The sequence below is a fragment of the Drosophila willistoni genome (genome assembly GCF_018902025.1).
Source record: "Drosophila willistoni isolate 14030-0811.24 chromosome 2R unlocalized genomic scaffold, UCI_dwil_1.1 Seg167, whole genome shotgun sequence".
NCBI lineage: Eukaryota > Metazoa > Arthropoda > Insecta > Diptera > Drosophilidae > Drosophila > Drosophila willistoni.
The window spans coordinates 22,416,088-22,437,640 of NW_025814050.1; the positions used below are offsets into that span (position 1 = coordinate 22,416,088).

The following is a 21,553-nucleotide window of genomic DNA, read 5'->3' on the forward strand; positions in this document are numbered from 1 at the left end:
ATGCTCACCTAACAGAAAGACATATACTTAAATTATGAAATAAGCCATTTGATATTTAAGGCACACAATAGTATTGCCAACCTCCAACTGTGGTGAAACTTTTGTGCCCAAGACCCGAAAGTCTTGAAAACTTTGTATGCATTTCCTTTTCGGCATTGATATAAACTTATATATAGACATTCCACATGTTATCAACCAATGTTACGCTCAAAGTTTTAGTTTAGTTGGGTGGACATGTCTCCTGCCTTATTTCCTTATTAAAGCTACAGCAGAAATCATTTTAAATACCAAAAGTGACAAATGACAATCGCGACTAATCGGTTTTATTTCGATTTCTCTGACAATTTTTTTGAATTCATTTAAATTTTTCTTATTATTGGCAATGATAATTGTCATTTTCATTTTGATCACAAACAATTCCGAAACACAAAACATTTGGTAACTAAAAATTAACTATTGAGTTTTTCATTTTCTTTAGTGGTTCATTTCCTTAGGCAACAGATTCTAAAATTAGATATATCTATATCTGTATATATATATATATATATATAATACACAAAACGATTCCAGCGCCGCCAACGATGATCTATAGCCTAAAAACTAAGAGGTTTTTGTTTTTTATGTTTTTTTTTTTTTAAACTTAAACATGGTTTTCAATTTTTACGTTATATCTAACTATATAACAGGTCCGATGGTGGTGATGGTTGTGTTAAGGGGTACGTAAAAGATAAACTTATTTTGGGATTTATTTCTGGCTAAATGCTGGTCACCTCCTCCATCAAGTTCCTCTGGGTTTTTTGTGGTCTACATTGCCGCCTGGGCCATGAAACCAGATTGCGCCATTGCCGAAACCGAATTCATATCAATACCCAATTTTTTGGTCACATTTATCTGGGCTAATGCAGCATTGCGCAGCGAGTAGACATGAACCAATTCAGCTTGACTCTTCGAGTAGATTAATGCCTTCTCGAACAACTCAACGGCGCGAGTTAGATGCGCCCTTTGTACTTCAACCGTGCCAAGAGTTTCATAGGCCAATTCGCATTTGGGATCAACTTCGATGGCGTGCTCTAGAAGTTGAACAGCCTTCTCGATATCTCCACGCCATTGCAACATCATGATGGCCTGATGGACAATCAGAGCTGGATTAGTTGGTGCCAATTTCATAGCCTTATCATAATATTGGTGGGCTTGTGGGAATTGCTGCTGATCGGCAAGAACTTGAGCCATCAGACTGTAGCATTCCACACAGTCGGGGAATTTCTCAATGGCCTGTTCAAAAGAACGCATAACACTCTCCAAACGCTTCTGATCGCCGGACAGAAGCGCAAGACGATACTCTGCATAGCATCTTTGTACTAGAGCAATGGCATGATCTGGAGCCAAACTCACGGCCTTATCAAACTCAGCCAGAGCAGGTTCAATGTGTTCCAAAAGCAACAAAATTTGTGCACGCTGATGATAGAGATCGGCATTTTTGGGATTCAATTTTTCCGCCTTGTCAAAATCGGCCAAACCCTGCTCCCGATCTTCCAATTGGATGAAAAGTGCTGCCCTCTTCATATAGGCATAGGCACGCAGATTGGCATCCGCATCATCTGAAGGGATAACGAAGTAAAGTAATCAATAATAAAATGATAAACCATTACCATAACTTACCATTTTCAATGATGGCATTGAAGTCCTGTTTGCACTCCTCATAGGAACCACATAGCAGATGGAAAGTTCCACGCAACAGCAAAGCCTCCACCTTGTATTGGGATTCTGCTTCCGATGATTCAATTTCCTCAGTGCAAGCGGGTATAATTTCATCGAATTTCTCATCATCAAATGCTTGACGAGCCTTCAGGAAACCACGTAGCGGTGCACCATCCGATTTAGGCAGATCAGTTCTTTGCAATGGATCGGCAATAAAGGAACGCATATATGTATTCACAAAACTGGTTGAGGGCACAATTGGTTTACGGTTTTTCATCGATGCCTGTGCATCCACACGGCCCGTTTCTTTGAGAATACGATCGGCAAACATTATGGTATTATTGTTTTGGAACATCTCCAATATACAAGTGGCCGTGACATCATCCAGACAATCGACCATATCCTTGGTGGCCTCATTGGCCCGTGCCCGTCTATAGTAGGCCTTGGCATAGCGTGGATTATTCTCAAGCGACAATGTGCAATCCTCTTTGACTTTGTTCCATTTCTTCAGCATCTCATAGGAGGCGGCGCGATTCTGATAAAAAATGGCCAAATCCGAGCGATGCTCCTTGGGACACTTGTCAATGGCCTTGTCATAGAAACTAATGGCCTCATCGTATTTGCCATTGCGATAGCAATTATTGCCCTCCGTTTTATAGTTATTGGCCTCCTTTAGCGGTGACATTTTCTCACCCAGCTCGGCCGATTTCTTCTTAACCTCCAGTTCTTTGTCGGGCGCAGTGCCATCTATGGACAAATTCTGTTTGTCCAGTTGCCCTTTTGAACGCTTCCCCGCACTGTCACCACCCACCTTGTTGCTGCCCTTCGTTCCCTTTCCCTCGCCGCTAGCACTAGATCGATTGATGACATAGATCCCCAATCCAATGGCCAGGGGAGTTCCCAATATTAAGGCCAGTTGCCATTTACTGAGCTTTACAGAACCGAAATTGAGTGCCATGGCCATCGTTCCTGTCAGTGTGTGTTTCTTGTGTGTATCTGGATATATAGAGATGTGGGTGTGTGTGATCTGTGAATAAACTTACTAATTGTGTAATAGTCGGCGAACAAGCCTTATCAATTAGAACTCCAACCCGCTAAATACATGAACCGGCGGCCGCCCTCGCATTGATTTTTCATTACTCACTTTTTTAGATCTTCGATGCCTCTAAAAACTGCAGTGAATTTTGGAAATAAGAACAACAGTTCAGCTTTGGTTTCACTGAAAACTACAGAATTAAATATATTATTTACATATGCCCGATTTCTCGTTAAAACTCAGAAACAAGCCTACTACGTAGAGCTGGGAAAAAATAAAATCCTAATGCCAAGTAAATTTAATATGAAAGCTCAGTGGCGCTCTTAGAAATTTACATTGATTTAACTTTAATTAACTTTTATATAAACCAGAGCAATAAGATAGAAAACTATATTTAAGACTAAAACCTATATATCTATATTACCAACACTCAACAGTAGTTATTAAAGATAGTTTTGATTTATAAAATTAAATTATTTATTTATTTTACATCTTATCTACATGAACCGAGAAACATGTGCAACAACAGCTGTTTGCTGGAATTAGAGATGGACGCAAGTCGTGAATCGTGATTGTGTGAAAAAGTTATCGAAATGGCAAATATTTAAAATTTGAATGCATATAAAAATAATGTTTTAAACGTCTTAGTTTAATTTTAAACAGTTAAAGCTTAAAATTATCCACATAATTCAAATCAACTGCCTGGAGTTAATTATATCATGCATGCAGAGGTCTAATTTTATAAATATGTATAGTTCGTTATTTTTTCTACTTTGCATGCTACTAAGAATTTGTACTTATTTGTAGTATTTTATGCTTCTCCCTGACTCATTGCCACATAGAATTAATGTAAAAAATTTTAGAATCTCAAAGACCTTTTATGGATTTTCCTAATTGTCCGAACAAACAAGTGTTGAAAATCGTTTGTAAAGATATATTTGCGAATTTCTTAACGGAAAGGCAGCCTGCGTAGTGGCAAGCTGAATTACTCTCTTTTTACTGATTAGGTGACATTTTCAAGTTAGTTTTCTGTAGATCCATTGTTGTGAACAGAAGGATAGCCTTTCCTTAGCACAAAGCAAGATTGAGTGGACCGTTTGTTTGTTAAACATCTTATTCAATATTTCAGCCAAGTCTCTATGGAGTCAAGCAGCGCTCATTATTTTCCAGCAAGTTCTTGTTGACATAGAAATATCTTACACATTTTTAAAATGTACCTAAACAATCAAACAAATATTATTAAGTAAATATTTTTTATTCCATCCATTTTATTAACACAAAAAAATATTTAAAGAAAAATTTATTGTTTTTTTATGAATTTGTTAGGATTTTATTTTTATACTGATGGAATTTAAATAAATACAAAATGTGTTTTCTTTCGTTTCTTCTTTTCTTTCTTCTGATTTCAACAAAAATATTGTATTAAACAGCACAACTGTTTTGCCAAATTGTGAGCGCATAAAACAAATTATTTGGAAGCAGCGTTTAAAATTAATATTAAAAATTGTAAATATTAAACTAAAAACTAACTACAAATTAAGTTTTTGTTTTTTCCTTGAACTTTGTTTTATGATTTGTGCTTATTGTATCAGGAATTTCTCTATAGGAACCTGAGCAAAGAAATCATTGATATGAGATATCAAAATTGGAGCCCATTGTTCACGTGTTGCCGGAATGCCAACGCGAGTGATTTCGGGCAGATTTTCATTGACCAAATTCAGGATCATGGCATCTAAGCAAAAAAAGAGAGAGAAATGTTTGGTGAAGGACTTTTAAGGCAAACGAAATAAACTCACTTAAGTTGCGATCCGAGAAAATGCCATTGGCAATGACTTGAGCATTTCCTATATTCACATTTGCATTCAGACGATGCAGACTGAGACGCTGCTGTCCGCTTGGCAATTCTTCAATGTGGCCATCAGTCAAAATGGTCGCCTTGACGTTATCTGAAATGCACATTATAAAGAGGAAGTCCTGGAACATCTTGGAGAAACAACTCACCAATGGTTATATTGAATGGACCTTTGGGCACCAGACGCAAGCCACCAAATTTCACATCGGCCTTAAAGTGTCCGCCAGCCTTCAGTTGGGGCAATTCCACGCCCAATTTGATTACGAATCCGCTATCCGTGAAATTGGCATTCACCGAATTGACTTGAATGTCGCTAATGCCATAGATTTCCATGTTCTTGATCAGTAAACCGCCTTGGATTCCGTCATTGGTATATCGGAAAATTCCTCGCTTATAGAAATATGGATCAATGGATCCAAGATTATATTCGGGTACACCGCGGTATTTCAATTGCGGGGCAAATGTCTGAATCAAACCACGAACACATTCGTTAAGCTCCGCCGAGCTGAGACTGCAGGGCATTACCACTCCATTCGATAGCTGTGTGGCCGTCGTCAATGGTGTAACTAAATGGCGAAAGTAAAATATATTTTTGAAGATTAGTTCACCACTTACTGGGCAATGATTCAAGTTAAGGCTATTAAGCTCATTGGGGCATAAACCTTGACGCCTTGGCACCTCCTCCTCTATTCTCTGAGGGAATGAGTTGGCAAATCATCGAAGCGTTACAAAGTTCACGTGTCTACAGTTTGACATGAGTTTACTTTGACATTCGACGAATCTCTGTGTCAGGGTGACACACGCACAACAAACACACACACTCGCATACACACACACACGAATACCACCTTTGACAATGATGAGCTATTGTCAAGGTTTCCTTGAAAAACAAAAAAAAAATTGTGGCAAGGTAATTTCAATGGGTGGTAAGTCAAATTTTTAACCAAAAATGTGAAAAGTAAATGCGGTTTATCCCGCAATAAACTTACATTTAATTAGCACGAATATAAATTAAAAACTTAAAGTGTGTGGGCATTTCCATAGTTTCAAACGATTTTCCCATAAAAATTGGTCCTTGACTTTCAATTCTTAACAATTGTTAACAGATATACCCACAATATGACTACACCTAATATAAGGAAAAAGTAAACTTGTAGGATAAACACCTATGCAAAATATTTAATAATTTAAAATGCTGGTAAAAATATTCAGTTGGTCTATAGTTGATTATAACAGTACCCATTTTAAAGCAGGACAAATCGGTTTTTGTTTGCTTTATTAAAAAATAGTCCTGAGTAGATCAGTTGCTATCCTTGTACAACGAACGTAAAACGTCTGATTTTTGGAAGCTCTTCATAAAAACTAAGAATTTGAATATCTATTTAGTCATTTTTCTCGTGCTATTTACTCAAGAGATTAGTGAAGTATAAACTTAAGTATTAAAAAATAATGGAAAAGACAAATTACAATCAATAAGAAATAGTTACATTACTTAGAATAATTAGAAATATTGATTCATTACTTCATTTTTTGGAATGGGCTAGCAAATTACAACAAAAAAGTTTCTATCGTAAAATTCCTAGTTAGTTTTACTATTTGGAAATGTGTTAAGTTTATCTATTCAACTTCCTCCAACGACCTGAATCTTGTCTTAACATATTTGGCTTAATCTTTTCCAGTGTCAATCAAGTTTGATTTATTCATATGCAACTGTACTTGCATTTTGCTAAACCAGTTAACCAATTTAACTAATATATATGTAGATATTCTATTTGAAATTGAAATTGGTTAAATATAACTTGTTTTTTATCTTTATCCTTGGACATTTTTAAACTAATAATCAAGAGAATAAAAAATATACGACAAATGGTCAATTAAAAATTTGTATAATTATTTCCAAGTATTTTTGTGAAAAGAACAAACAAAAAACAGAAATGTTATTAACTACGCTTAGCTTTTTATTTGTTTAATGACAGCAAAATGACAATTATTTAATAATTATCTTTAATATTCCTTAAACTAAGATGCCTAATTAAAGCAGGCAACAAAGTGTTTCTTTGGTTAAATTCCATGACAATTTAAATGCCTGAGTACCCCTTATTAAGCATTTTGGATTTTGAGTCTCTCTCTTGAGCGCTCGAGTGCCCGATGGATGACAAGTTCAATGTCAAAGGTGATGTGAACAAGAAAAAAGAAACGAAAACCAAAACGAAAGACAAAACGAACGTCTAACAAAAATGTGGTTGTTGTTGTTTTTGTTTTTTGGTGTCGATTTGAAAGGGTGTTGGGTCAATTTTTTATGTTTTTATATGCCGACTGGTTTATTTTCTCGTCTCCTTCTGTTTTTGGGCGAGTCATGCAAGTGAAGTTCGTTGCCTAAGTCTTTTGTTTGTCAATTTATACAATTTTTTCGCTTGCCTCTTTGTGGTTGTTGTTGTTGTTGCTGCAGCTGCTGCTGCTATTTTGCGCAATTAGAGACATGTTACAATTGCAACAACAACAACAATAAATTTATAAAAGCCCAACAGAGAGGTTTACGCATTGATGTAGGTCAGTTTTTTTTCGAATCTCATTTTCATTTGTTGCTATTTTTTTTTTTTTCTTTCAAGCAGCAGCCGGTTTTCTGTGAATTTCTGCCCCTCTCTCTCTCTCTCTCTCTGTCTGTTCATGTTGTTGTTGCTGAACTCTTTTCGCAACAACTTTGTGGTTGATTAAATTAAAGCAATTGCCAATATTTAAATACAAAATGTTGTTTACCTCTTCTTCTGTTTATTCTGTTTCAACTTTCATAATCAATCATCACCTGAGAATTTGTATTTACTCAGGCGCAGTTTGACAAGCATTGCCTTTATGCCAGTAAGAAAATAAAAAAGTTGTTTATCACTTTTACTCTTTAGTTTTTATGTATGTCAAGTTCAAGCAGCAGAGGCTTTACTTTTTTTGTGTTAAAAGTGTTGGATAAATATACAAAAAATTTAAGATAGGTCTACAAACATATGTGCAAATAGACTTGCTAATTTCTATTGCAATTTCAGTTTCTACAGATACGCATCAGGTTTTTATCGGCTTTCGGAAATCTCATTAAAACAAATATATAAAAAAAACTTTAAGGTTACCGGCATATAAATTTCGTGTAATGTTTGCTTTTTATGAAGAGCTTACAATGAGTCAGCGGAACAACATTTATAGCCAACACACGAAACATAAGCTGAATGGAATAAAAAACGAATTTTAGTTCTTTTTGGCACTTTTTTTGTGTGGAAACTTTACAGGTGTTTTTTCTTTCTTAGAAAGAGGGGTAATCACATGAGCAATACATATTAAAATTTAGAAAATGTTCTTTTTAATGACTAAATGCTTTTCCACTGAGATTATTTAAATTAACATTATTATATTTTGAAAATTATCAATAAATTTAAGAAACACATCTTTGAAACAGAGTTATGTGAAGAAATAGCCCAATAAACAAAGATTTTTTTTTCAAAAATCTAATAAGGTGTTTATAAAATATATTTCGAACTTGTAGTTTAGTAGAAAATCCTTAGATTTTTACCCAAAAAAAAAAAAGTAATAAAATATTAGAATGATTATTTTGAGCCGTGGGCGAATTAGGTCTTGAATATCAAATATTTGATTAAAATAACGTTTTTCATTTTCCACTGCCCACAGATCTGTGCATATATTGATATTGATTGAATATATGCATTTAGATTCAGTTCTTTTGATATTCTTAATATACTAGACAAGTTTAATTGCTTGAAATTTCAGTTTTATGGTAAGTGCTGAAGTTACATAAGTTAATTCATGTTCAGTTGCACTTAGTCTTTGGCAAGATTTCATAAATTTTAAATATTTTATAATGTCTTAAAATTGTTAACAAGAACCACAACTTCGTGATGACATTTCCCTAGCTTAATCTGAATCTGAACAATGTTGAAAATTTTAGATATTTATTCATATAAGTCATATGAATAACATTTGAATAAAACAATGCTAAAACGTAAAAATAGTTATAAAATTACCTATTTCCACTCCAACTACACTCAAATATTAATTTTTATTGACTTTCTTCTCTTGAAAGATGAAAAAGTGTTCAGAATTTGATTTGAACAATATCGAATTCAAGCAAAAGTCAGGGAACTGTTCCTTTAATAATATTATACAACTGCAGGTTCAATCCAAAGGTAAAACTAATAAAAAGCTTATACCAAGAACGTACAGCATAAATTAAAATTATTATTCCCCTAAAGCAGTCATTTACACACATATTCAAATTCTTTATAATCCATACTCTTAAATAAGTCAATAAAGACGATATATTTTTTAAATTAAGACTAAAATTAAGGCTTGTTCGGGCAACCAAATGATTTTCCTAATTTCAGCATACATGGAGTAGAGTGAATATTTTCAACTTTCAATTGAGTAGACCCGTTTTCACTCTATTTATTTTGATTTGCATTGTATTGAATAGTTATGATTTTCCATCGAACAAATATCGCATTAATCATAAAAAGTGAACTGCATTTTGCATTTTGAATGCCAAACTAACATTAAAAAAGAAACCATATACAAAGCGCCAACCTCGACAACAATTTTCAATTACCAATTTTTCAATTGCCACAAAAGACTTAGGCAACAAACTTGTTTTTTTTTTCACTACAGTTCAACTTTGTTTTTGCATTTTCGTATTTTTGCTCTTTTTGAATATCAAGTTCTTGTCGTGTTGTTGTGTTGCTCTGTTGCAGTTGCATAATAGTTGCAAAAAATAAAAAAAGAAACCGAAAAGCTCCTTTTTGTTTACCTGTGTCGAACTGCAAGCCGCTGAAATCAATTGGCGAACCAGGTGAGACCACAACAAGACCTCCATCGCCATTCACAATGCTGAGCGGGGATGTGGCATACGCTGATCCCGTTTCCACCACCACGTCCTCCACCACCGAAGGATCCTTGGGATCGCTGCTAAAGACACTTGGCGCGGATGTGGGCAAAGCACTTCCGACTGCGATCAATAGCAAAAAAATGTAAAGCAACTGCATTTTTCCGATCATTTTTTCTTTTTGTTTTGTTTGGACAACTTGTTGATTTTTTTACTTTATTTTCTCTGTTTTGCACAATTGGCAAAAAGTAAACTTGTTTTAATTGATTACTTTTTTGTTTGCTTTTTTTTTCTGTGCACACCAATACAAACAGAAATGTGTCTTTTGTTGTTGTTTTTCGCTTGCTTTTTTGTTTTCTTTGCGTAATTTTTTCAAACCGGCTTCACGAAAATGATAACTGCAATTGTTGCTGCAATTGCCCACACACAGTCACACGGACACAAACACACACACACACTCTCACACACTCTTGCTAATTGCCAAATATTTGCCCACAAAAATCCAGCCAAGAAACTATTTGTATTGCTTTTGGAGTTGATGCCGTCGCGTTGCTTGCAAATCTTCAAATGAGCACTGCATAAAATTCACGTTTATTTATAGTTTTCAAGCTGCCTAGTTTTTTCCACAGTTGGTTGTTTTTTTTATTTTTCTTTGTTGGTTTTTTCTGTTTTCGTTTTCGTTTAGCCAAAAATTTCATTCGAAGGCTTTCCGGAGCGGCTGCGATTGAGCTGCAAAGCTTTTGTTCGAGTTAAGCTTTTAGCTGATAGCATCTAAGAGAATTTTTGGTGTTTGAGAACAACTGTTGAAACAGTTTGAGCATCACTAGTCAGTGCTCATTATAGGAACTGATGGAATTTTGAGTGAAATGCTCTTGTAAGATCGCACATAAGCCATTAAAGAATTGGAAGATCGAGGTCAAATTCACTAACACCCTTTTAAATATTTTAAAATTTAACTAATAAATATAGAAAAATGCTTCAAAATCAAAGTTTCTATGAAAGCTATATGTTTGTCAGAGTTGTATGATCCAAAAAAGTCTTTGTAAGGACATATATATGTACAAGATATTCTGAGCTAATCTTGGGTCCGAAAACTTCCTTACAAAACTACTTTTTTCCTCATCGTTTATATAGCAGCTATTTGATATTGACGCACAAACAGCTCATTTCAAAAATGTTTCAGTGACAATTAGCTTGATAACCGATTTCAGTCACAATAGGCGCAATTAGAAGAAAGAACGATGCAGAATATATATACTAATTTTACAAGCACCGAACCAAAAAATTAATAAAAATATAGCATTAATTGACCAAATGCATAAAATTGCCACAAACATAATTTCTTTCTTTCGATTTGACAAAACCTCTAAGTCAATACATTCTTACATTATTTTATTAAATGCAATATAAAAAACCACAAATATTAAGTAAGCTTTTGTATACACCAAAAAAAAAATGATAATTAGTTGAGGCCAAGTTACTACTTGAGATTCGAACCAATACTTAATCAAATCCTAGGCAAGACCTCTATCCATTGAACCAAGGAAGTACGAAGGACAGTTAGATTTATATGGTATGATGCTATTTTTCTCTAAACCAGAGTTCTGGAACGTTTTCCGGCTGGAGGTTTTGTATTATCACATTATCAAGATTCTATATATATGAATACTGATAATGTTTAAAAAGTAGTTTCTTCTATTACTTTATTTTATATATCAAATACAAAACAAATATCAAACTTCGTTTTTAGATAATTAAAACGGACTCTGACACCCCTAGAAATGTGAGTTTTCAATAAAGAATTTGTCATAAATTAATGAAGTTAGAGCAGACAAAAATGTTTCATAAGTAGATTTTTCGAGAAGTCTAATTTTTATGATACACATTATTATTTGTCGTTAGACATTTCTAAGAAATAACATCTACTAATGTGCTTCTAGGTTCTTTTGGTTCAACGAATTATAGTTTTATATTATCGCTACTTTTAAGTCATGGGCATAATTTAATTTTTCCAAAACATAATAACAAAATTTAGTTTAGCATAAAGTGATGTAATTTTCCTCTTTGAAACCGTGAACGGCGCTTAATGTGCCATAAATTAGTTTCATCTATTGCATACAATTATTTATTCTTATTGCGTATCGACATAATGTTTTGCATACCAAATATATTGTGTCGCCTGCCACAAGACTGGCTGAGCATAAATTAATTTATTTTCAATTAAGTATACACAAAGATTTTGCGATACAAACAAGTGAGCCAAAGAGAAGAGTCAATCAGCAAAAGGAAGTGAGGTTGCAGTAAAAATTCTCTTGACTTTTCTTTAGTTTTTTATCTTTTTTGCCTTGCAAACTTCACTTGATTATGCACAAGTTAAACGAGACGACGAAGACAGACATCACGTCTTTTTATTAACCTTGAATTTTTGATTTTTTAATTGAACGCCTCAAAACTCGACAAGTACATGAATCTACTTATGTGGAGCTTCTTCTGTGTATGAAATGGTGCAAAAGTTATATATAAATAAATAAATAAATCTTTTGATAGTCAATGACCTACATTTACATTTAACGTAAATAAGTTTTGTATGGAGGCAATGCCCTCTTTTATTAGGCCTTAACTTGTAAGCAGTGGCTGTAAAACTGTAAGCTGGGATTGGGTTGAGGGTTTGGCAAAGTTTCAAGTAAGTCTTTCTGCTTCCTGTTCTCTGGAATACTGACATATCTTTGGGTGTGGAAATCACTTGCAAACGATCGTGAAAATATGTTGGGAATTCTGATGAATTCTTAACACAATCTTTACATTATTCAATTATTATCAAAGACAATAATTTTTTGTTTGTTAAGTATTGTTTTTTTATAAGCAATATAATTCTTAATATCAGAATGTATCTAATAATACTATTTTTATCGTTATAAATGAGCTAACAAGTAAACCTTTACCTACATAATTTCTATCTCATCGATTCAATATAAAGTTTAAATTTTAAAAATAAAGTAATATGAACGAAGTTGACAAATTGAAGTATTTACAGACTTTTGTTTTTCTTTTTGTTGAATTAAAACACTATCCTTTAATATCCTTTTCATTATTTCCAAATATATCGACTTGATGCTTAAACAACTTGTAACTTTAATACAACTTTTAGTATTTTCAGAAGGGGGTAAGATTTAAAAATCTTAATGTTCTCACAAAAAACTGGCACATGATTGCCACCTATTTGAAGCTATTTAAAATTGGCCAAATTGAAATTAAAAAATCGAAAGAGTTGTCAAGATTTCTAAGCCAAATTAGCATTTAGAAATTCCATTAACACTGACTTAAAAAAAAATTGAATACTAGAATTTTTTCTAGCATTTTGCATTATTTGTAAGACAGCATTAATCTAAAATTAATTACCAGCAATGTCGTTGAGCGGTTTCAATTAGTGTTGCACTTTCGTTTTTACATTCCTACATAGTCAGACCTGAATAATAAGAAATCTAAAATTAGATATTGCCGTTTTGCGAATTCCACTAAACAAGTAGAGCAGGGGAAATTGCAGAAATTCTATGCGAAAAGTAAATGTGACCCCGCAAAGTCGGCAACACAATTTTACAAAAACTAGGTCATTTATAATTCTCAACTGGTTCTAGCATTTCCTTCATGGAGATGCAAGTCATTGGCTGTTGCTAGTTATCGCTTCTCGGCCTTATGGCTAAGATCAAAGTGTAGTATCTGTTCTTATCAGCTTAACATCTGATAGTTTCTCCATTGGAGAACAACAAATGTTAAACTGATTTTTGGAAACAGACGGAGTGCTAGGGGCTTGCTCCACCTCTGTCGCGGGTTGGCCCGGTATTGCAGTACCGCCGGGATTTCGGCCCAACTGAATAATAAATTTGAAAATTAAAATGTAGTTGTTAGTAACTTTTGATCCCCCTGTCTATTTGTTAGAAAGAGGTGAATTTGCACAACCTCCTCTTAAGTGACGCACGCGCTACTGCGCGGCGGCATTTTCAAGTTGTCCGTGAAACCCGGCGTAATTGAAGGTCAAACAAGTAATCTGAATTGCTGCTGGCTGCTGCTCTGCCCCCATTATATGCTGACCCCTGGGCGTCATTTCGTCAATGAATATTTAGTTAGTTACGCACAAAACTACAATTTAACGCTGAACTGGGGCATGACAAAATAGTCATAAAGTATAAAAAAAAACGATAAAATAACGAAAAACTATTTTCTTCCATTATACAGATAGATAATTGTTTATAATAAAGGGCGCCTAGAATTAATTTAACCGCATTTTTAATTATAAGCAATGCAATGCAAAATTTATAGTTAATAACTAAATTGCAGTCATAACAACTATCTACGTAAGTTAAAGCTTTTCAATATATATATCAGTTTATAATGTTATATTTATTCCTTGAGAAACTGATCAATGGGAATTTGTTGCAAAGACTCGTTCAGCATACGTAGAATGAGGGGCTGCCAATATTGACGAGTCTCGGGTAAAATAATTCCATATATATCGCGCCAATACTGATTCGCCACATTTAAAGCAATTTGATCTGAAACAAAACAAAAACATTCCATTAGTAAATAAAAAATTTCAGCCCTTGAAGTTATGCTAAGGACACACAAGGAATTTTTCTCAACTTTCGCTTAGAATTCCCAACCGGTTAAAGCAAAATGTACATGGAAAGGACCCTTGGTTGGTGGTGGAAAATTACTCTGGCTTCTCTTCAGTTGTCGAATAAATCTTTCGCCTTTTACTAAAGATTTCCGTGGAGAGGGGCACTCTAATGAGTCTAAACTGAATTTTTCTATGAGCCTAGCGACTTTGGTTGCCGGGCCAATAATAAATACATTTGTACAAATATTAAAAAAAAAAAAACTTACCCAATTCGGGATCTGGGAAAATGCCATTAGCCTTGATGGTCAAGTCTCCGATTTTGGGAGTGGAATCGATTTCGTCTAATCGCACAAATCGCTTGCCATCCTTCCGATAGATTTCACCTTCTGTTCCGGTCGTTATTTCAACATCAACTAGAAGAGAGAAATAAGAAAAAAATGTTTTTTTAGTGAGAAACTTTGTCTGTAGGCTAAAATTTACTAGTTTACTTACACAATGTGACATTAAAGTCGCCTTTGGGCTTCAATTGTAGTTGATTAACCTGCATGTCCGCCTTGTAGTTGCCCAAAATGTTCATCTTTGGCATTTCTCCGACAAGCCGAAGTTTTATTTTATCGCCCTTGATCTTGAGGCTAACTTCTTTGGCCCTATAGAGACCAAAGCCATAGATTTTAACATTTCGTACACTAATGCGACCCTTCACCGCGCCACTTTCGTATCGAAAACTTGTGCGATTGAGTAAAAATGGCTCGTATGGAGGTATTTTTAGTTTAGGATTTCCATTCTGCAGACGAGGTATTAGCCCATTTATAATGTCCTTGATGCAATCCCCGACGTGATCATCTTCGGTTGAGCATTTGGCAAACTCATCAGTTGAAATGTAATCGGTATCCGTTGCAGGTGCTGCAGTGGCTGCTCTCCAAGCCAGCAAACACAATATTCCTAAAATGCACTTCATTTATTGATCTTGCTATTCGAACGTTTGTCTTCCAACTGAATCGTTTATGCACTGTGACGAGCTATTTTATTCTCTCTCTTTGTATGTAAAAATTAGCACAACTATTTTACTTGCTTGTACTAGACATAGTCAATTTTACTTGTAAATCAATGGAAAACATTATCGGCTCACGGTTAGACTTTGACTGATCGCAAAACCGGCTTCGCTTCTCTCTAGCTTTTTAATGTCGTATTATTAAAAAAAAAAATATCAATTCAAACATGATTTTGCATTTAAACTGTTTCTTATTTAATAATTACCTATACTTCTACTATATTATGGGCTACTAATTTCTTGGCTTGCCATTTAATTGTCCGCATCGAAGGGCTTAGCAGATGATGCCTGAAGAGAGCTACGAATATTTTCTGTCAAAGTGACTCATACTTGTATCTAGAGCTGTTCTAACTACAACTGTTAGAAATCATTTCCATATGATTAAACACAAGTAGTTTATGGTTCTTAATAGCAAGGCAAATATATAATTTTTGCTTGTTGAAAGATCTTATTCAATAAAGCCATAAAAAAAAATGCCATATCACTCTGAGTCATTTAGTCTATTCTGAATATTTCACTCTTCTGGACATTCGAGAAGCAAAATATTAAAAAAAACTTTGGTTACCAACTTCTATGTTTAAATTTAATTATATAATTACCCAAAGTTCAATTTCTCATTGATTCTTTTTATTGTTTGAATAAATTATTTTCCACATTATGTGAAATAGGCATATGTCAGCAAGGTCTTTAAAATAAATCTTATAAAGTTTAATGATTTTCACATTAATTTTTATTCTACAATTTATATGACTGGCAAGTGATGAAAGCAACATTAATTAAGAAAAGTTTTAGGGTTTTTTTGGACTTCCCCCATATTCATAGCGTCCTCTTCTTTCCGTCTTAGAAGCAACTGTTTTCTAGTAGGGAGAAATCGATTATTTATAATAACATTTTAATTAAAATCAATAGATAATAAATAATAAATTAAGAGTAAGTTATAGTAATTACAGTTTATTCTAACTTGATAATCAAGTGAATATCATTTTACCTACAACTACAATTTATTCGTGTTTTTACGTTCTCTGATTAACCAAAATGCCAAACATTGGACTTTTAATCCAATTTTGTAACACTTTTGTTCCTGCTTGTTCCATCAAAATTATTGAAAACTTCTGCTCAGAAATAGCAAGTGCTAAGTATGAAAGTAGTAAGGACTGTCAAAGTCAGTTTTGTCAGTAGGATTTTAATTTGTTTTTAGCATACTTTTGGGAATTCTACAACTAATCTAAATTCTATTGTATATCCACTGGGTTTTCATTAAGGATTGTTAATAATAATATTTTATTTTATATTTTTTCTTGAATAAACCAATTTTTATTACCAATGGGAAAAAATAGATATCATCAGCTGGTAACCAAACTCTTCTAAGACTTCTTGCGAATTCCCCAACCTAAAATATTCGGTAAGATAACTTGGGCTAACTTCCAACGTTTAAATCATATTTTTCAAAATTATTTTTCTGTAACTCAATTCATCAATACACAAACAAAACCTTCAAAGTTCTTCTTTTTCCCCCACGCACATTAGTAAATTTCATAGGGAAACTCCAACTCCTTCACCTAGTTTCCTTATATAACTATAGTGGTCAGATCCGGGTGATTTTCATACTTCATACTTATCTCACGCAGGTAATAAAAAGCCACAAGAATATACTTTATGGGGTCGGTAACGTCTACTTCATCTGACCAGCTTTTGAATACCCTCTGCAATGGTATACAAACATTTGTTAAAGAAGTCTTCACTCTAATTGCTTTAGGAGTTGTGTGAATTATATGAACTTATGTGAGTTCAGCTTTAATGAAATGGTCCCAATGAGTTGCAAATACAATACTTATTTTAAGCACCTGTCAATCTGGAATCCGGATAACCAATTCCTTACTATACCCCACTTTCGTTCGGGATATAGAGAATGCCAGAACCATTTCTTACCTTATTCTTATCCTAAAAGTATGCAACTCCAGATTTTCAGGAAATATCCCAAATAAAAATACGTCAACGACAATAAAGTGAGATCTAGCATAATAAAAAATCCATAAAAGTTTGCGACATTTTTTTACTAATTTAAATATTTTATTTCGTTTCGTACAAACTATGTTAACACCAGGATAAAGTTAAAGCAACCATTTTTAATTACAAATCCTACAACAATTGTTTAGTTAGAGAGCATAGAAGTTCTATGACTTGGTTACAATCATGTCAAATGGTAAAGCTGCAAAGAAATCATTGGCTGTCTTCAGGATCAAGGGTTGCCAGGTGGCCAATGTTTCGGGCAACATTGCCTCATAGAGTTGTCGCCAATATTGATTAATGAAGTCCAAGATGACATCGTCTACAAAGAAGCGATGAAAATTAGTTTAATTTCTTAAGCGCAAACTATTTTGCAAAACTTACTTAAAGCTGGATCGGGCACCAGGCCATTGGCATAGAAACGCAGGTCACCGACTTTGGGTTCAGTCTCGAATTTGGTAAGACGCAAATAAGTATGACCATCACGCTCATACAGTTCGCCCATGGGTCGCGCCCTCATGGAGACATCGGCTATTATAAGATTATACAATCATTTTAAGTAAAAACCAAAAAGTTTGATTCTTTTTTACTTACTCAGAGTCACATTGAATCTGCCCTTCGGCGTCAGTTTCAGATCGTTTAGCTTAATGTCCGCCTTGTACAAGCCCTCGACAAACATTTTGGGAATATGAGAATTCAACTCCATCCGCACACGATTGTTCTTTAAACGGAAATCCACTTTATCCATAATGCCCTCGCTCAAGCCATGAACCACAACATCTTTCATGGAGATGCGTCCCTGCAGCAAGCCGGAATTGTAGTTGTATGAACTTTTGCCCAACTCATAGGGATCGAGTGCTGGTATGTTTAGTTCACTAATGCCATATTTCATGCGTGGCGTTATCTGTTGGAAGGCCTGTTTAATGCACTCGTTGATATTGAGATCATTCTCCTGGCATGTGGGTATATCGGCAGCTAAAAAAAAAAACGAAAAAAAACACACATTATTATATTTGAAGCCGGTTTAATGGGTAGTCATTGGCAACCTTGACATATAAAATATTTTAACTAGTTATCTCATATCTATTCTATGATCTATGCTCAGAACGTGACAATTTTCTAGTTGAGAATTTGTTTTTTTTGTGAGTTTTTGAACATTTATTTGTATTTTGTTTTAATTGTCAACGTCATGCGCAATTTATTTGTTGCTGAACGCAACAGAAAGAAAAAACAAAAAAAAAACTAACTAAACGCAACTGAAATTCCTACATTCAATTAAAAATCATTTCTGTTTAAGCATTTACTAGATACACTATCATAAGCATTTCAAGGAGATTATCATTAGATAGTTTGGCTTCTAGCTTTGCTTTCAAAAGTTCCATCTGGCCAAATTTCAAATTTTCGAATGGGAAGTGGTTTATACGAAGAAGTGAAGTTAACTTGATTTGATTTGAAAAGTTTATAAAATGTCTTAACCAATCAACATACCAAACTAGAAGAAAGTAACTCAATATTGAGTTGAGCAAATTTGAGCTCTAGTTACATACTTTGTTCCATATGAAGAACACATCAAGAAATATATATTTGCAAGAGTATAAAAACTTCGTTGAACAGAATTTTCAAGCCATATCAAGCTCATTTTATTGTTATTGTCGCTAAATCTTTGCCGAGGAGGAAGGTCGTCGAGCGGAAGCGGCAATTGGCTTGAATAAACAGAGAGAGAGAGAGAGAGACCTAAGCTTCAACATTCCCACCGACATCGACTTGTCTCATTCTATTTTTATGTTCGCCAAACAAGTTATTATTATTATTATAAGTACGATATTTTTATAACATTCAACTCATCTCACGTGCAACTTAATGAACAAAATCTCATTGGTAATTGTTCTCCTTGCCCAAAAAAAAAAAAAAAACCAACCAGACATTTGCTATTGTTCTTGGCTTAAATTTAACTATGCATTTATGTGCTACTATTTTTGGCAAAAATATAATTAGATTTTTCAACACGATAAGTTTTATTTGTAAGGGGATTTCTTGACTTTTTGTTTGAATAATGGTTAAACAAACAATGTGCAAGATTTAAGATCTTGTTGCTAAACTTTTATATTTGGCAAATTATTGTAAAACATTATAAAATAATACAACGTGTGGAATATCTTTGATCAGCATGACAAGCCACTTTTATGTAAATGTTAGTTTTTGTCTACCTATTTTTAATGCAAGTTAAAGTATAAAAAAAAAAAACTGTATGCTCAGAGTTATCTTAAAGAGTCTTCTCGGCGCTGTTAAGAACTTAAATACGCAGTACCAGAGTACTTAATTTGTCATTTTGCAAAATTATTTAAATTTACAAAAATAAAAATATATAACTGATAACTAATAAGTCACTTTAAAATGACAGCTAATCTCACATGTTCCTTATAGATTTTATATGTAAAGTAATATTAGAAAAGTCCTTGAAAAGTGTACAATTTTCAATAATTTCGTAACTTTGTTTAGTAAAATTATAAATTTGGTTTCAATTTTCGTATAGATTTTGCAAATTTATAAATTTGTTTTCAATTTCGCACAGAAATTACGTTGCAGCCATATAAAGAACGTTTCTATTTACTTTTTGTTTTGTCCAACCATTTTTTATATTTTTCTTTTCTGTGGTTTTCAATTGCCTTTACCATTTAAAGAATTATTTCTCGATTATGTAAATGTTCTCAAAATTGTTTAAAAATCTGATTGCCCATCTGGCATACTAATCATATAATTATATACAACCAATTTAAACATCTTTATATGAGCCCCCTTAACACATTATCTCACAAAATATCAATTAGATATGATAACAACGGCAATAAAAAGAATTAAATACAAAATGTATTTTGCTAAAGTATAATTTGATTAAATTTAGTTCCAGTCGAGTGCACGAAATTTAACACAATTTTGCTGGACTTTGGTTAAAAAAGTTGTTATCTATTGCATCGATTATACATACAATGTATGGCAATTGTGAAATCTAATTAACTGAAACTTTTTGTCGGATATTCTAATGACAAATTGAGTCATAGCGTGTTTCACACGATTATTTCGAGAGGGCTTAGAATTAGATAGACTAAGTATTTTAAATCTATGTATGTATCTTTGGGAATGTCAATCACATTTAGACTTTAACACTATCTGATTAAAGGGCAACGCAACTTGTTAATGAAGCTTATAAAAGCAATGTCTAATAAGCTAATATTGACTAAAATTGAAAGAGAATATTTTACTGAGAATTAACTAATTAATAGTTTTACATGTCATGTCCAACTTACTCTCTGCTAGAGTGGAAAGTTTTAAAGCTGCAAGATTATAAAATCCATAAAAGGCTATCTAATTTTTAGAAAATTAGAAAAAATTAATAAAAAACTTTATAATATCCAAAACTTTGTTAACCTTATTAACTCTCTTATAAAAGAATTGTATATTTTGTTTACAAATAATACTTAGCTAATTTAAATATTATTATTTTGTAGTTTTTTCCAATCAATTCTCTCTTAATAACCAGTTGGATCTAACCAATCATAAATTTATACTAAATGTAAATTCGAAGTGCACTGTTTTAAATTTCATTAAATCAGAAGTATTTAGAAAATGTTCTTTTAAATAGTTTTCAAAAAGTTACTTTGATCGTTAAAACTTTTTCACAATTATTCTTCTTGTCTTTTATGAGGCAGATTGAAATTATGCAGATTAAAATCTCAATATTTTATTGCAGCTATAGAGCTTTTCATAGGAAAAGTTGATCCTAACTCCACCTGACTATGGATCAAAGGTATATAGCCTAAGATGAACCTTTTTTTAAATATTTGGCCAAACAAAATCATTCTACTAATTTGAACACTATAAAATGTTAAGAATGCACTCTATCTATATATAAAATGGCCAACTTAAATTACTTGAGACTTTAAACGAATGACTTAAGACACAAACTATATAAAATTCTAAACACTTTTCCACTTTAACTCACGCAATTGTTTGATCGGTTTAAAATCCAAATGTGGTAACTCAATCCCTGCTTCGGCTGCCCAGCATAAACTGCCACACAACGTGACTAAAATCAAAGTATTCAATACACTCGACATTTTGAATTAAAGGTTTATTTGTTGCTTTCTTATTATTATTTCTATTCACACGCAATTTTCACTTTCAGTTTGACGACTCTCCATGCAAATGCGAAACGACATCTGAGACCCACGACTCACGGCAGCCTTGTATTTATGGCAAAAGTGAAACAAAACAAAAACACAAATCAAATCGAAAAGAAAAACAATGAAATGAAATAAAATACAGAGAAAAAAATAACAATCATCGGGAACCGGGTTCACTTTGACTCACAGCCCAAGCCCAAAACAAAACAAAGCAACATAAAAGCAAAACGATGGCAA

At 33.4% G+C, this 21,553-nt stretch overlaps 4 protein-coding genes and 2 non-coding genes across 8 annotated transcripts; 2 read left to right on the forward strand and 4 right to left on the reverse strand.

Moving 5' to 3' along the window:
- Positions 1-294: 294 nt before the first annotated feature.
- LOC6642433 (mitochondrial import receptor subunit TOM70) lies at positions 295-3,007 on the reverse strand. 3 transcript variants are annotated; one of them, XM_002065621.4, is made up of 3 exons: positions 2,843-3,007; positions 1,660-2,694; positions 295-1,598 (listed from the first exon to the last, which is right to left on the reverse strand). In XM_002065621.4, exons 2-3 carry the CDS (start codon positions 2,660-2,662, stop codon positions 805-807), a joined length of 1,797 nt encoding a protein of 598 aa, XP_002065657.1. In that variant the 5' UTR covers positions 2,663-2,694; positions 2,843-3,007; the 3' UTR covers positions 295-804. The 3 variants fall into 3 exon arrangements, with proteins under 3 accessions (XP_002065657.1, XP_046866491.1, XP_023031835.1); XM_047010535.1 differs by having other exon boundaries at positions 1,660-2,725; XM_023176067.2 differs by lacking the exon at positions 2,843-3,007 and having other exon boundaries at positions 1,660-2,740.
- Positions 3,008-4,293: 1,286 nt separating this feature from the next.
- LOC6642434 lies at positions 4,294-10,018 on the reverse strand. The gene is made up of 4 exons (XM_002065622.4): positions 9,388-10,018; positions 4,736-5,152; positions 4,531-4,680; positions 4,294-4,466 (listed from the first exon to the last, which is right to left on the reverse strand). The coding sequence occupies exons 1-4, from the start codon at positions 9,632-9,634 to the stop codon at positions 4,315-4,317; spliced, it is 966 nt and encodes a 321-aa protein (XP_002065658.2). The 5' UTR covers positions 9,635-10,018; the 3' UTR covers positions 4,294-4,314.
- A 3,121-nt stretch (positions 10,019-13,139) lies between these two features.
- Positions 13,140-13,335, forward strand: LOC6642435. The gene has a single exon (XR_049746.2). It is a non-coding gene; the product is annotated as a U2 spliceosomal RNA (small nuclear RNA).
- A 506-nt stretch (positions 13,336-13,841) lies between these two features.
- On the reverse strand, positions 13,842-15,057 carry LOC6642436 (circadian clock-controlled protein daywake). Its single transcript, XM_002065623.4, has 3 exons — positions 14,570-15,057; positions 14,344-14,490; positions 13,842-14,012 (listed from the first exon to the last, which is right to left on the reverse strand). Exons 1-3 carry the CDS (start codon positions 15,033-15,035, stop codon positions 13,861-13,863), a joined length of 765 nt encoding a protein of 254 aa, XP_002065659.1. The 5' UTR covers positions 15,036-15,057; the 3' UTR covers positions 13,842-13,860.
- On the forward strand, positions 14,171-14,290 carry LOC6642437. Its single transcript, XR_049747.2, has one exon. It is a non-coding gene; the product is annotated as a U5 spliceosomal RNA (small nuclear RNA).
- Positions 15,058-17,176: 2,119 nt separating the features above from the next.
- On the reverse strand, positions 17,177-21,277 carry LOC6642438. The gene is made up of 4 exons (XM_002065624.4): positions 21,136-21,277; positions 17,730-18,110; positions 17,520-17,666; positions 17,177-17,457 (listed from the first exon to the last, which is right to left on the reverse strand). The coding sequence occupies exons 1-4, from the start codon at positions 21,248-21,250 to the stop codon at positions 17,303-17,305; spliced, it is 798 nt and encodes a 265-aa protein (XP_002065660.1). The 5' UTR covers positions 21,251-21,277; the 3' UTR covers positions 17,177-17,302.
- Positions 21,278-21,553: the final 276 nt, after the last annotated feature.

Coding starts and splice junctions, on each gene's coding strand:
- LOC6642433 (XM_002065621.4), bottom strand. CDS start 2,662: ATGGCCATGGCACTCAATTTCGGTTCTGTAAAGCTCAGTAAATGGCAA. Junction 1,599..1,659: donor CAATGCCATCATTGAAAATG/GTAAGTTATGGT, acceptor TTATCCCTTCAG/ATGATGCGGATGCCAATCTG.
- LOC6642436 (XM_002065623.4), bottom strand. CDS start 15,035: ATGAAGTGCATTTTAGGAATATTGTGTTTGCTGGCTTGGAGAGCAGCC. Junction 14,491..14,569: donor CGACTTTAATGTCACATTGT/GTAAGTAAACTA, acceptor TCTCTCTTCTAG/TTGATGTTGAAATAACGACC. Junction 14,013..14,343: donor TTTCCCAGATCCCGAATTGG/GTAAGTTTTTTT, acceptor GTTTTGTTTCAG/ATCAAATTGCTTTAAATGTG.
- LOC6642434 (XM_002065622.4), bottom strand. CDS start 9,634: ATGATCGGAAAAATGCAGTTGCTTTACATTTTTTTGCTATTGATCGCA. Junction 5,153..9,387: donor CGGCTTGCAGTTCGACACAG/GTAAACAAAAAG, acceptor TTCGCCATTTAG/TTACACCATTGACGACGGCC. Junction 4,681..4,735: donor TCCATTCAATATAACCATTG/GTGAGTTGTTTC, acceptor TGTGCATTTCAG/ATAACGTCAAGGCGACCATT.
- LOC6642438 (XM_002065624.4), bottom strand. CDS start 21,250: ATGTCGAGTGTATTGAATACTTTGATTTTAGTCACGTTGTGTGGCAGT. Junction 18,111..21,135: donor TAAACCGATCAAACAATTGC/GTGAGTTAAAGT, acceptor TTTTTTTTTTAG/CTGCCGATATACCCACATGC. Junction 17,458..17,519: donor GGTGCCCGATCCAGCTTTAA/GTAAGTTTTGCA, acceptor GCTTCTTTGTAG/ACGATGTCATCTTGGACTTC.